This window comes from Ornithorhynchus anatinus, chromosome 4, assembly GCF_004115215.2.
Source record: "Ornithorhynchus anatinus isolate Pmale09 chromosome 4, mOrnAna1.pri.v4, whole genome shotgun sequence".
Lineage (NCBI taxonomy): Eukaryota > Metazoa > Chordata > Mammalia > Monotremata > Ornithorhynchidae > Ornithorhynchus > Ornithorhynchus anatinus.
In genome coordinates this window covers 67,237,340-67,253,087 of record NC_041731.1, presented here as the reverse complement: position 1 = coordinate 67,253,087, position 15,748 = coordinate 67,237,340, and the positions used below count along the sequence as shown (strand labels likewise).

General features: G+C 40.0%; 1 protein-coding gene across 2 annotated transcripts in view; it reads right to left on the bottom strand.

The window, feature by feature from the left end:
- Positions 1–15,748, bottom strand: part of ZFPM2 (zinc finger protein, FOG family member 2) — a 513,000-nt gene that overhangs the window by 369,149 nt on the left and 128,103 nt on the right. For both annotated transcript variants that reach the window (XM_029063879.1, XM_029063881.1), the window contains one exon: positions 11,387–11,488. In XM_029063879.1, the coding sequence (XP_028919712.1) occupies positions 11,387–11,488 (102 nt within the window). The remainder of the gene's footprint in view (positions 1–11,386; positions 11,489–15,748) is intronic.

Here is a 15,748-nt window from a genome sequence, read left to right as displayed (position 1 = left end):
TGAATTAACCCATTACATCTTTAAAGTCAGGTTGGCAGAGTATAATACAAAACAAATTTGGTAGATACATTACCTGCCATCAAGGGGATTATAGTCTAGAAGGAGAGACAGACAGATATTAATAAAAATAAATTACAGGACAAATACATAAGTGCTTGTGGGGCTGAGGGTGAGGTGAATGCAGAGTGTGCTCACATTTTCAGACCATGAGGAAACCATTTTACACAGCTGCATATAGTGTGCAGATCCTGTAACAAGGACCAAAATGGTCTCCTAATAGTATAAGATGAAAAGAAGTACTTAATAGTAATTACAGAAGAAACAGCAGCATGCACCTGTCTCCCAATCTCAATATATAGTCTCTTCTAGTTATTAGGGTTTAGTATTTTGCTCACATTAAGCTTTCAATACTATTATTACTAGAGATGCTACCAAATATTTAAAAAATTATGGGTTTAAATATCTAAATCCACTCTTGCATTTACCCTATGGACTACAGAGAGTTCACCCTATACAACTTGAATAAATGTAAGTAACAGAATCATATATCTTCTCTGCAGTTTTATGAGTCAGTTTTGCTCAAATTACTACTGTTGTAATTAAACAGAGGTGATTGAGGGCAAACAATCCAGGCAACTGTCTGGGCACTGGTTTAGAGTTACCTGTCAGAAAACTCTCTTCACAGCTGAAATAAAGTGTAAATATCATTAAAACTCACTTGTAAAGTAGTCAAACAGGATTGCACATACCCAAGTGTAGAATACCACATATCCAAGTTTAGAGTGTTGCACAACACTCTTATGTAGCAGCCAAATACTATTTTGCAGAGGCCCCTTTAGACCTGCCCAGTTGCTAAGATAAAGTTACAACTCTAAAGTAAAGTTTGGATAAAAGCAATTTTATCCTTTAACCAGGAAGCTTTGCATAATCTGAGTTCCCTACCTTTGAGAGTCCTATGAAGGGATAGTAGAATTAGGATGCCTCCATATATATTTATTAATTGATTTGCAGCCTATAATTATATAGAGACGATATGGATCAGGTTTCCTTCCTTGCAATCAGGTTTGTGAACTTCCAATCAATGATAGTCACTGAGTAGTTACTGAGTGCCTAGCTCTTTACTAAGTGTTTGGGAGCGTTTAATATGGCAAACGGATCTGTAGACAGATTCCTGTCCACTAGGAGATTACAGTCTAGAATGGGGAACAGACATTAATATAAATAAGTTTAAGGACATGTACGTAAGTAGTGTGGGGCTGAGTGAAAATCAAGTGCTAAAAGGGTACAGATCTAAATACCCAGGTGATGCAGAAGGGAACCTATTTTCTTCAAGGCTCATCCTGAGCGGACTGCTACTGAAATAGAACCTGCTGTGTTGTTGACAAGAAAATTAAAAAGCTGCTTACTGAAAGCACCTATGCCACTTCACTAAAACGAATCAAACTATAAATCATGGCCAAAGAAATAAAAGGAAATGAGTTGACCCAACTCCATTGGCAAAATCAAATGAACACATTGAACAGATAACTTGAATCATATGAGTCCTGCATTTGAACTACAATGAACATTGAGTTTTAGTGCTTCTTGGTTCCAAACACTGGGTCCACACTGACTTAAGGAAGACTGATGAAGATAATTTATTCGTATTCCTTAGGGTTGTTGTTTCTTTCTCCAATAGGAAACCAAGCTTCCTCTTTTAATCCATACCCACTTCACTACAGAAGATTTATTTAGACTGCCTCTTGTTTCATAAAGGGTTCCAAAGTCTGTAGTAATTTTTGACACTTTGTTATAATGTTTCTCTGACCCCCCAAATCCCCCCTCCCTTTCCTCTCCATCCCCTCAGCCTCATTTTCATATGGATACAAAGCATTGGGATAAAATGATGGTTCATTATAGTGGTACAGAACTCTTATCTTCATCCGGCAAGAGTCATTTCCTTCCAAAGATTGAAATGCAAATGTGAAAATTAATGATAACTGCATTATCTGATAGCAGAGATAATACCAATTCACTGTCAGAGTAACACACAGTCATTCTATGATTTCCTCTGCTTCCCACAATATTCTTCTTACTGTCAGACTATATCTATGGTTAACTATGTTTCATAGGTTTTTGTTAATTTACATCAAATGGCATTTCCCAGATCTTATATCTACCACATTTTCCCAATCAAAAAGGAAACTAAATCAGAACTGTAATCTCCAAGCCCATTTTAGGGCTGGTGAAAAAAAGTGAGAGACTGAAGTGGATGGAGGGAGGGAAGGAGGGGGAGGAAAAGGGGGAGAAAGAGAGAAGAGGAGTAGGGTGATAGAGTGAAACCTGTATCCTCAGTGTGTCTTTCAATTGCACAGTGGTCTCCCAACGTTTCTAATCTAGACAAACCACCTTCCTCATCTTCCTACTTAAATTTAAGACAAATAGTAGAATAAAGGCAAGCTTCTACAATATACAAATAATTAGGAGTTCATCTTGTATGCTCCCAAACGTTAATTACAGCACTCCACATACAGTAAGCACTCGATACATTTCATTAATTGATAACTTTTCATGAACTTCCAGTGGCTACCTATTTTTCTCTATATTAAATGCAAACCATATCCAGTGGATTTAAGTTTCTCCACTAGCAGTTATTTTCTTACCTATGCACTTTCTTCCATTATATCTCTGATTGAACTCCTCATTCCTCCAGTTAGGTTCTAACTGTTCTGCATTTTTGATGCCCCTGTCTCTCACTCACAGTTCACACTTCCCCTTTCCTAAAACTTTTTCTCAGGCCTAAACCTCTAAACCACATGCCTGACTGTACTGTACTGATTCATTCAATTGTACTTATTAAACGTTTACTGTGTGCAAGCACTGTCCTAACCATTTGGGAAAGTATGATACAACAATAAACAGTGACCTTCCCTGGCACAATGAGATCACAGTCGAGAGGCAGGCAGACAGATATCAACGCAAATAAATCAAATTACAGATATATACATAAGTGTTGTGGGGCTGGCAGGGGGGAGGGCAAAGGGAGTAAGTCAGGGCAATGCAGAAGGCCATGTGAGATGGAGAAAAATGGTACTTCATCTGGGAAGGCCCCTTGGAGGAGATGTGCCTTGAATAAGCCTTTGAAGCGGGGAAAGTAATTGTTTGTTGGATTTGGGGAGGGAGGACATTCCAGGCCAGAGGCTGCACTTGTGCCAGGGTTCAGTGGCGAGACACTTGAGATTGAGGCATAGTGAGAAGGTTAGAAGTAGAGGAGCCAAATACATGGGACTGGGTTGTAGAAGGAGAGAAGTGAGGCAGGAGGGGCCAAGGTGATGGAGTACTTTAAAGCCAATCGTGAGGAGTTTTTGTTTGATATGGAGATGAACAGGCAACCACTGGAGGTTTCTGAGGAGACAGACAATATGTCCTGAAATTCTTTGTAGAAAGATGACCCGGGCAGTGAAGTATGGACTGGAGTGGGGAGAGACAGGAGGCTGAATGGTCAGCAAGAAGGCTGATGCAGTAATTTAGGTGGGGTAGGGTGAGTGATTTTATTAATGTGGTAGAAATTTGGATGGAGTGGAAAGGGCAGATTTTTAGCAATGTTGTGAAGGTGTGACTGACAGGATTTGGTGACAGACTGAATATGTGGGCTGAATGAGAGAGAGGACTCAAGGATTATGCCAAGGCTATAGGCTTATGATACAGGAAGTTTGGTGGTGCCATATATAGTGATGGGAAAGTCAGGGAGAGGACAGGGTTTGAGTATGAAGATAAGCAGCTGTGTTTTGTACAAGTTAAGTTTGAGGTGACAGAAAGAATCCAAATAGACATGTATTGAAGGCAGGAGGAGATGCTAGCCTAGAGAGAGGGAGAGAGATCAGGAGAGGAGATGTAGATGTAGATTTGGATATTACCTGCTTAGAAATGGTAGATGGTGATCATCTGCATAAAGACTGTACCTTTTATTCATATTGCATATCAGGTGCTTAGTAAAACTGTGCATAGTAAGTCCTCAATAAATTCTGATGATGAGGATCAAAGACTGAAAAATAAAATCTAATTTTGATTAGAATTTTCCACTATCTATAGAGAGGAATTTTACACATGTAGCAGAGAGTGGGCCCCTTTCCCTGTCCTGCCTGTAACTCAGCTACTCAACTACTTGCTCCATGCTAGGTGGCAATTATCATCACTGGGGTTACAGGAGTTCATGTCACATACAAATCTGTTGGCCAGAATCTTTGAGACGATGGTCGCTGGGACAAGCAGGTAATGGTACCGCAGCCCGCTGAAGCAAAGGGCCAGGCTGCTGGCAGAGGTGTTGAAGAGGAAGCTTCATTGGGGCTTTCCACTGCTCCATTCAAAAGAAAGATCATTTGGTTATGTTTATGACAAAGAAAGGGAAGGGCAGTGTGTTTACAAGAAGAGGGTTTTGCATAGTGTATACAGGACAGGCCCTGGAGTCAGAATAATAATAATGATATTTGTTAAGTGCTTACTATGTGCCAAGCACTGTTCTAAGCCCTGTGGGAGATTCAGGGTTACCAGGTTGTCCCAGATGGGGCTCATAGTCTTAATCTCCATTTTACAGATGAGGTAACTGAGGCACAGAAAAATTAAGTGACTTGCCCAAATCACACAGCTGACAAGCAGCAGAGCCTGGGATTAGAACCCATAACCTCTGACTCCCAAGCCTGTGCTCTTTCCACTAAGCCACACATGGCCTAGTGGAAAGAGAACAGGACTGGAAGTCAAAAGCCCAGATTTACAATCCTGGCTATGCTGCTTGTCTGCTGTGTGACCTTGGGCAATTCACTTCACTGCTCTGTGCCTCAATTGCCTCATCTGTAAAATGGAAATTTATTAAATAAAGATGAAAGCAGTTGATCTAGATTCAGTGTCCTTATGTTCACCTAGGTCACCTAGGTTGGATGGGTTTCCAACTCAGTTGCCCCGACAGTCCTATCGGGAATTGGTATAATTATGGTACGAGAATGCTCGCAGAGGTATTGTGCATGCTGCTGGTGTCCAGTGAATACTTCATGACAGTGTGATGCTCATCACACTGTTGACCATCCCCTTCTCCTCCACACCTTATCTCACCTTGGCTTCACAGACTCCAACCTCTCCTGGTTCTCCTCTTACCTCTCTGGCCATTCATTCTCAGTCTCTTTTGCAGGCTCCTCCTCCCGCTCCCATCCTCTAACTGTAGGGGTTCCTCAAGGGTCAGTTCTTGGCCCTTTTCTGTTCTCCATCTACACTCACTTCCTTGGTGAACTCATTCGCTCCCATGGCTTCAAATATCTCTATGAAGATGACACACAAATCTACATCTCCTTCCCTCTTCTCTCCCCCTCCCTTCAAGCTCATATCTCCTCCTGCCTCCAAGACGTCTCCACCTGGATGTCTGCCCGCCACCTAAAACTGACCATGTCCAAAACTGAGCTTCTTATCTTCCCTCCCAAACCCTGTCCTCTTCCTGACTTCCCTATCACTGTGGATGGTATGACCATCCTTCTTGTCTCTCAAGCCCGCAAGCTTGGTGTCATCCTTGACTCAGCTCTCTCATTCCCTCCACACATCCAATCTGTCACCAAGGCCTCCCGGTCTCACCTTTAGAATATCACCAAGATCTGCCCTTTCTTCTCCATCCAAATGGCAATCGTACGGATACAAGCTCTCATAATATCCCAGCTGGATTATTCTGTCAGCCTTCTCTCTGATCTCCCTTCCTTCTGTCTCTCCCCGCTCCAGTCTATTCTTCATTCCACTGCCAGGCTTATCTTCCTGCAGAAATGGTCTGGGCATGTCACTCCCCTCCTTAAAAACCTCCAGTGGTTGCCTATCAACCTCTGCATGAAACAAAATCTTCTCACTCTGGGCTTCAAGGCTCTCCATCCCCTTGCCCCCTCCTACCTCTCCTCCCTTCTCTCTTTCTCCTGCTCACCTCGCACTCTCTGCACCTCTGCTGCTCACCTCCTCACCGTCCCCCTTTCATGCCTATCCCATCGACCCCTGGCCCATGTCCTTCCGCTGTCCTGGAATGCCCTCCCTCCTCACCTCCACCAAACTAACTCTCTTCCCCTCTTCAAAGCCCTTCTGAGAGTTCACTTCCTCCAAGAGGTCTTCCCAGACTGAGCTTCCTCTTTTCCCTCTGCTCCCACTGTTTCCTCTCTGTGCCCCCCAATTCCCCTCGGCTAAGCTCCCTTTCCCCCCTTTCCCTATGCTCCTCCCCCTCTCCCTTCCCCTCCCCTCAGCACTGTGCTCATTTGTATACATTTTTAATAATAATAATGTTGGGATTTGTTAAGCACTTACTATGTGCAGACCACTGTTCTAAGCGCTGTGGTAGATACAGGGTAATCAGGTTGTCCCACGTGAGGCTCACAGTTAATCTTCATTTTACAGATGAGGTAACTGAGGCGCAGAGAAGTTAAGTGACTTGCCCAAAGTCACACAGCTGACAAGTGGCAGAGCCGGGAGTCGAACCCATGACCTCTGACCCCGAAGACCAGGCTCTTTCCACTGAGCCATTTATTTTGTTAATGAGATGTACATCCCCTTGATTCTATTTATTGCTATTGTTTTTGTCTGTCTCTCCCTATTAGACTGTAAGCCTGTCAATGGGCAGGGATTGTCTCCATCTGTTGCACAATTGTCCATTCCAAGTGCTTAGTACAGTGCTCTGCACATAGTAAGCACTCAATAAATACTATTGAAGGAATGAGATTAACACTGTAAAGCCCACGTGGAACAGGGAGGGACTGTGTTCAACCTTATTTGCTTGTGTATACCCCAATGCTTAGTACACTGCCTGGCATATAGTAAGTGCTTAATACCACAGTTATTATTATTATTACTAGGGTATTTAAGCACTTACTATGCACCAGGCACTCTGCTGAACGCTGGGATAGACAGAAACTAATCAGATTGGCTACAATCTATGTTCCACATGAGGTTTACAGTCTTAATCTCCATTTTACAGATGACGTAATTGAAGCACAGAGCAGTTAAGTGAATTGCCCAAAGTCACAAAGCAGACAAGCCACATAGCCAGGATTGGAAACCAGGGCTTTTGACTCCCAGACCTGTTCTCCTTCCACTAGGCCATACTGCTTTTCTGATGTCACTTCTGCTTTTGTCTTTTTTCCAATCTTTTTTTCCCCACTCATCTTGAAACACTCTCCTTATCTACAGTCTCACATGGCCTCCTATCTTCAAGTCATCTCTACTTGGAAATTCTGCTGACACCTCAAACCTAACAGGTCCAAAACAGAACTCCTCATCTTCCAAAACCATGTCCTCCCTGTGACTTTCCCATCACTGTAGACAGAACCACTATCCTCCCTGTCTCACAAGCCCATAACCTTAGCATTATCCTTGACTCATCTCTCATTCATTCAATAGTATTTATTGAACCCTTACTATGTGCAGAACACTGTATTAAGCGCTTGTAATGTACAATTCGGCAACAGATAGAGACACTCTCTGCCCAATGACGGGCTTACAGTCTAATCGGGGGAGACAGATGGAGAAAAACAAGACAACATAGTCACAATAAATAGAATCCAGGGGCTGTACACCTCATTAACAAAATAAGTAGGGTAATAAAAATAAATACAAATGAGCACAGTGCTGAGGGGAGGGGAAGGGAGAGGGGGAGGAGCAGAGGGAAAAGGGGCTTAGCTGAGGAGAGGGGAGGTGGGGGGGGGAAGGGGGAGAGAGCAGAAGCTGTGGGGGGAACAGAGAGGAAGCAGAGGGAAAAGGGGAAGCTCAGTCTGGGAAGGCCTCTTGGAGGAGGTGAGCTCATTCAACACACATATTCAACCTGTCCCTAAATCCAGTTGATTCTCCCTTCACAAAATCACTAAAATCCACCCTTTCCTCTCCTCCAAACTGTTACCACATTGATCCAAGGACTTCTCCTAACCTGCTTTAATTACTGTGTCATGTTGCTCACTGACCTCCCTGCTTCCCATCTCTCCCAATCCAGATCATACTTGACTCTGCTGACCAGATCATTTTTCTACAAAAAAATATTTCGGTCCCCATCTCTCCACTCTTCAAGAACCTCCAGTGGTTGGCCTTCATCTCTGGATCAAACAGCACTTGATCATCTCTTCTTCTTCTACCTCACCTCACTGATTTCCTTCTACAACCCAGCCAACTCATGATGTGCTTCTAACACCATCCTATTCATTTTAACTTCATCTCATCTACCCTGCCACTAACCCCTTACCCACATTTCACTTCTGGCTTGGAACTCCCTCCGCTCCCCCTGCCCCCACACCTTGATATATTACAGATGATCACTCGCCCCACCTTCTAAGCCCAATTATATAATCATACCTCATGCAAGACATCTTCCCCAATTAAGTCCTCACTTCCCCTATTCCCTCTCCCTTCTGCATCATCTGGGCAGTTGGTTCTGTACCCTTTAATCACTTTATATTCTCACCCCACCATCAACCCCACAGCATTTATGTTCAAATCCATAATTTATTTTAATGTATGTCTCTCCCTTTAGATTCTATGTTCCTGTAGGCAAGGAACATGTCTACCTATTCAGCTGTATTGTTCTCTCCCAAGTTTTTAAAATACAATGCTCTCTACCCAGAATAAATTTCATTGACTGATTTACTATTATTTTATTGTCTGTCTCCCTTTACACTGTAAGCTCCTTGTAGATGGCATCAGCCCTACCAATTCTATTGTATTTTACTTTCCCAAGCACTTAGTTCAGTGGTCTGAACTCAATAGTGCTCAATAAATACTACCGATTGGTACAGTACAATAGAGTAGGTAGGCATAATCCCTCCCCAAAAGATACCTCCCTCTATTACAGCCTATATATAGATCCTTTTGGATCAAGCTCTGTACCTTCATTTATTGTTCATACATTTACCCCAGCAGTTGCTGCAATACTTTGTATACTAAGTTCCAAACAAATATTACTTCCATAATAATAATAATGATGGGGAAGCTGAGGTAGGTGATTTTTTTCCCTAAAGGGTGATAGTGCTAGTATATACTAGTGGAAGATTATAATATTACATCTAAGGCGACTTTGTTAAAAGGCCTGTGGAGACCACATGATCAACTAATTCTTAAGAGGACTAGTTCCATTACATTGACTATGACTGATGACCCGTGGACAACAAACAAGGCATCACATGCTTTGAAATTCCTTTCAAAACCATATTATGGTATTTTTCCAAACTTCTAATTCTATCCTGATACTAAAATAGAATATACATTTATGCTGTATTTTAAATTGACGCTGACAATTTAAAGTGGGATTTTAAAAAATATATTTTGAATAACGGAAAAAAGAAATATCAGACTGAATTTTCCAAAGTTGTTTTCTTTTGTTACAAAAATAAAATAATCCTTTGGATTCGGCAATTCATTTTCATCAAGATCAGGTTAATATCTAAAATGGAGAGATGTGAGAAGTAGTCTGTATGCACTTTCAAAGTCTTAAAATAGATTTATGCTGCTAAATGAAATACATTTTAATACAAAACCTTGTTTTTACAAAATCCTGCAGTGCTCTGTACAGAATATAAGCATCTGTTTATGTCATTAACAACATTATGAATGACATCATAATAATCAGATATACTGTATCTTCATTTTTGTTTGCATTTTATTTTCCAGCTGCTGGTTTCAGAAAATTGCCACTGGAGTTCTTCACTTCTTCATGCACAGCACAGAGTAATTTGCAAAGTCATGCAAGGATGAAAATGTGATTGAAATATAGGAATTTTTTCTAATGAAAAATGTTATTACATTATAAATTATTAGAAAAAATATTTCAAAGTTCTATTCTTTGCTCACTTACTTGAGAATATTCTATTCATAAACATAGGTTTGCTAAGAATTTGCTTATTATCAAATGCAGAGTCCTTTACACTCTATACACAGTGTTATGATGACATTTTTTATATATTTACACCTGCTTTATATTACGGTTATCAGAGATGTTTTGAATATTCTCGAGTTCATACTCTATTTCAGTCTCCAGTTTACTTAGAGTTTTTAATGTTGAAATTGAAAATTTCACTATAAATACATACTTTAACTGGAAATGAATGCACTACTCTTAATTTGTCATACCACCTAAGACTAGGATGGGTCCATAACATTCAGTTCTACCCAAATGTGTGTTTCAATACACCGTTTGGTTAGGGAAAGTTTTTCTGAAAATGCAAGCTGGCTTCAGTTTGGCATACTGAGTTATCACAAATAAAAACTTGGTTGTACAAAAGCATGCAATGTTTTAGCAGATGGGTACTACAGTGTAAATTGACATTAATGGCAGCTTCAACAGATGCGATCCTTTCCTCTGAATGTGTAAAAGCTTTCATTTTGTTTTTTCCCCTAAGCACTTTGCATATTCACTATCCTTTAGGGAACATGTCTACCAGCTTTGCTGTATTGTACTCTTTCAGGTGATAAGTAGAGTGCTCAGAGAAGCAGCAAGGCCAAGGAACAGAGAACAGGACTCGGAGATAGGAGGACCTGAGTTTAAACCCAGCACTGCCACTTGTCTATTTGATCTGGCAAGTCACTTAGCTTCCCTCTGCCTCAGTTACCTCATCCATAAAATTGGGACTAAGACTGTGAGCCACATGTGGAACGTGGACTATGTCCAACTTGACTACCTTGCATCTACCCCAGTGCTCAGTGCAGGGCTTGACACAACGTAAGCACTTAATGAATGCTAAAAACAAACAAAAAAACCCACTCAAATACTTTTGATTATCTTTTTAATATTTGCAACATCCCTATGAGGTAGAGAGAGGGACTTAGTATAGTCCAGAGAAAGTAATGCGGTACATAGACATCAGACTTGCTCAAAGTCACACAGCTGGCCAGAAGCAAAGCTTACACCAGAATCCAGATATGCTGACTCCCACCCAGGTTTTCTCTCTACAACACTCCAGTGAGTCCATAAACTCTCAGTTGGCCTCAAAAGTCCTTAAAGCCATCAATATTATTCACATGGACCTGTTTAGCTCATTGCATTCTTAAATTGACCTAGAAGCCTAGGGTTTTGATGTGGGTTTGGGGGTGGAGGGGGGTCTTTTGCCAAGAAGGAAGGTGGAAGAAGAATCAGCAAGAAAATTGAATTAATGTAATTGTGCACTTCATCAACAATACCACAGTAATTAAGTAGAGATCCTATTTTATGTAGTTTGGTACCTAAATGCTAGAGTCCACAGATGTATTCTGCATAAGATATTTAACCATTATCTATGCAGATCCACAGAAACCTCTCCTAAGGATTAATTGAAAAGAACTTTGTGGTAATTGATTAAATTATATTTTCAAACCCAGAATTTCCAAGTCATTAACTTGCATTTCAATTTCTCCCTCTGTCTCTTGCTGGCTCTCCTACCTGGACCATCCCAGTCATCTGTTTCCACACCAAGTTGCACGGGTTTTTCTGACAATGTGTCCCCATCTAATTCTGCTGCTTCATGGATCCCCTCTTCTTCACCTAAAAAAAAAAACAAAACAAAAATATATATTTAAAGATGACCTGTGAATTTAACACCATTTTGCTGGAAGGTATTGAGTACAGATTGGTTACCCAGATCTGACTAATAAATGTAAAGCTTAGCTCTCACATCTTGTTTTTTGAACAGTTGGGTAGCACAGACTGAATGAAAATAAAAGATATTTAAGTGTGGCTCCAAAAAAATCTTCTCTGTGTTCATTCAATCTCGAAGAGTGTTATTTACGCCACCTATAAAAATAATTAACAACAGCTGCCAATAAATGATAAGGACTTAAAACTTTGATTATGATTACCCTGACACTGTTATAGCCAAAATGATGTCAGGACACAGAGGTCCATTCAAGAAGAAAAACTTGACAGTTCCAGTGTGTCTGTTTTTTTCTTAGCTTACAGGGGGGTCTGTACAGACAAACATTCCTTTTGTAAGACCATTTTTCATTATAAAAATAATTTGGGGTTCTGATCTGCTCAGGATGGATCTAAAGGTCAATGTCAGTTCATTGCTAGAGTGGTTTCTGGTCACAGTTGGCAGATACATTCCACTTGTGCTATATTCATGGCTACCTCAGAAACTTTTCATAAACAACTGTGTCAGATTGAATGGAGGTTTTCCAGGGTTTTCCAGATTCGGCTGCAACACTACTAAGTCCCTAGATTCTGAAAAGGCTGTCATCAAGTTGCAGAACACCAGACCTTTGATACAAAGACATCAGCTGTCAATTAGCTAGAACTGACATAGGTGCAAAGGAGCACAAATCCCTTGTCAAAAATCCCACGTCAGTAAATACTCACTGTAAAATTCCAGATTATCATTTTTCAGTCCTAACATACTGAACAAATTTAGTTGCAAATCCCCCAATTGTTATAAGGCTAAGGAGTAAAGCACCATTAACATTGGAAAGATATGGGCAGATTTTGTGATAACTTCTCAAACTCCTAATGGTTTGCTCCATGAAAAGTAGGCTAAAGGTAACATTTATGGGGAATGATGATAATGATACTGATAGCAAGAAGAAGAGAATTAGAGAAGCAGCGTGGCGCAGTGGAAAGAGCACGGGCTTTGGAGTCAGGGCTCATGAGTTCGAATCCCAGCTCTGCCACTTGTCAGCTGTGTGACTGTGGGCAAGTCACTTAACTTCTCGGTGCCTCAGTTCCCTCATCTGTAAAATGGGGATTAAGACTGTGAGCCCCACGTGGGACAACCTGATTCCCCTGTGTTTACCCCAGCGCTTAGAACAGTGCTCGGCACATAGTAAGCGCTTAACAAATACCAACATTATTATTAGCAAGAATAATACTATTACTAACAATGGTATTTGTTAAGCACTATGAACTCAAGCACTATGCTAAGTGCTACAGAATATACAAAATGTTCAGATTGGACATAATCCCACTTCCACATGTGGCTCCATAAATCCACTTACAAAAAAGGAAGACAGTGATATTACAGGGAAATATATATTTCTCTATTATTTGTCCCCAAGTGTTTAAACAGTGCTTTGCACAGAGTAAGCATTTAAATATTACTCATTGACCTTCATATATTTTTGATAATTATTAAAAGCCTGTAAGAGACATGAATCTTAAAGACTTCATAAAGAACAAATGTTGATTCACTAAAACACATGATTTATAATTGTAATTAAATTAAAGAGAGATAACTTTTCTATTTAGCTGCTACTTTCCTAAGAAACAAAGATGCATTCACATTTAAATGGATTCCAATGTTAGTTTTTTAAAATTTAATTGTATCCTTTCTTTTTAACACAGAAATGCTAGAAGGTATTACTGATCATGACTACTGCCTTGCTTATTCATAGAAAGAAGGAATGCATTTGAAATACACATATTATAAACATGCAAATTATAGCCTTGTGGGGATCACATAATCAGAGTGAAAGTTTACAAAGATATTTGCACCTAGAAAGATGTATTATCCATTTTAAACAATTCACAGGCAAGGTGTGAGACAAATGAAATGCCTCTGCATAGAGGAAAAGAAATGGAAACTGAAAAAAAAAAGATATGACCAGAAATTGAAGTGCAGTACCTTAAAATTACAGGAGATTCCTGAGTTCTTCTGTAGCTTTATTGGGATGAGGGTGAGGAAAGGAAAAGGTTCATGGGCAACTCAGTACCAATAGTAACAAGCCTCAAGATCTATCCATCAATCAGTTGCATTTATTAACAATTATTGTGTGCAGAGCACTATACTTAGCTCTTGGGAGAGTATAATATACAGATATGGTAGACAAGTTCCCTGCCCACAAAGTGCTTATAATTAGAGGGACAGTCTTTAAATTAATTGTGGATATGTACATTTAGTGCTGTGGTGCTGAGAGTGGGATGAAAAAACAGTTCAAATCCAAGTGCAAGGGCAATACCAAAGTGAAAAGGAGTAGGGGAAATGAGGCCTTAATTGGGAGAGGCCTCTTGGAGGAGATGTGAATTTAAGAGAAGTCTTTGAAGGTGGGGAGAGTGATCATCTATCTGTCAGATATGAAGGAGAAGGGAGTTTCAGGCCAGAGGTAGGAGGTGGACAGTAGTGAGATAGACAAGAATGAGGAACAGTCAGTAGATTGGAGTTAAAAGAGTTAAGTGAGCATGCAGGGTTGTAGAAGGAAATCAGCAAGGAAAGATATCAGAGGCAAGGTGATTGAGTGCTTTAAAGCTGATGGAAAGGAGTTTCTGTTTGATGAGGTCTTGTATGGGCAACCAGTGGAGGTTCTTGAGGAGTGGGGAAATACAGATTAAACACTTCTGTAGAAAAACAATACATATAGTAGAGTAAACTATGGCCTAAAGTAGGAAGAGAGAGGGAGCAGGGCAGTCAGCAAGGAGTTTGATACAATAGTCAAGGCAATCTAGGCTAAATGTTTGAATCAGGTTGATACCAGTTAGGATGGAGAGGAAAGCAAAGATTTTAGCAATACTGTGAAGGGAGAACCAATGGGATTTGGTAACAGATGGAAAATCAATCAGTGGTATTTACTGAATGCTATGTGCAGAGAACTATACTAAGTACTTGGGAGAGTATAATACAACAGAATTAGCAGACATGTCCTGCCCATAACATCTTTACAGTCTAGATGGGGAGACATTGAGGAAATGTGGAATGAATTAATTAATCAATCTGCTTGTTTTGCTTTGACCAAGGCTTGGCAAACCCTTTTGGGACTCTTTATGGTCAATGCTGACCACAGTCATAATTCTGTCTCCAAACAGGTCCCATTAGCTCCCAGGGCTAGAATGGTAAATAAGAATACTTTATAAAGGATTCTGACCAACTATCACTTAGTGCCAAACCAAAATTACTCAGTTTAGAAATGAAATAACTCTAACATTAAAGTAACACTTCAAATGGTAATAAAATTATGACAAGCACTATTTTAACAGAAATCAGAGTTATAACAATAATTGTATTTTTATTATTATAATCCTGATATGTGCAATGAACTGGTCTGTTTTTGTGGTAATATACAAAATTAGAGCAAAACAGAGAATAACTTAAAACAATGGCAAAGTGGTACATAAGAGACAATTATGCATAATTAACAATACTAAGAATTGTTTTAGACTATCAGCATTGATAGAAGTATTGGTTTATCATATAAATTTATTCTGAAAGCACTTTAATATATGACATTCTCATTTATTTTCTCACTTTCATAAATAATATTGAATCTAGTTAGGTGGATGAAGGAATAAAAGTAATTTGAAACCAAGTTAAAGAGGGAGGTATGCATAGAAAATTCACTCTATTTAAGGATTCCCATTACAGGGTCAACCAGTGGATCAATGCATCTATATTGAGTCAATGATAATGGCAGCAAAATAATATTTAAATAGTTTGAGACTTCCATTCATTCAATAGTATTTATTGAGCGCTTACAGTCCCATCTTGACCTTCTTGACATTCATCCCATGTTTCAGGATATATGACATCCAGGGACATTTCAGAAACAGAAGATATTGGAATTTCTACATTTAAGTCAACCTTAAAAACTGATCTGAATTCAGTGCCTTCAGGAGAACAAAGACAGTTGAATTTATGCAAACAAATGGGACCTTTTTCTTGGTCTTGAAATTCCATTTGCAACGTCTAACAGGACTAATGGCAAGCTCTGCCAGGTTGCCTATAATACTGTAAGACAAATGATAGAGAAACAGCTTGGCGTAGTGGATAAAATACAGGCCTAGGAGACAGAAGGACCTGTGTTCTAATTCTGCCTACACAAC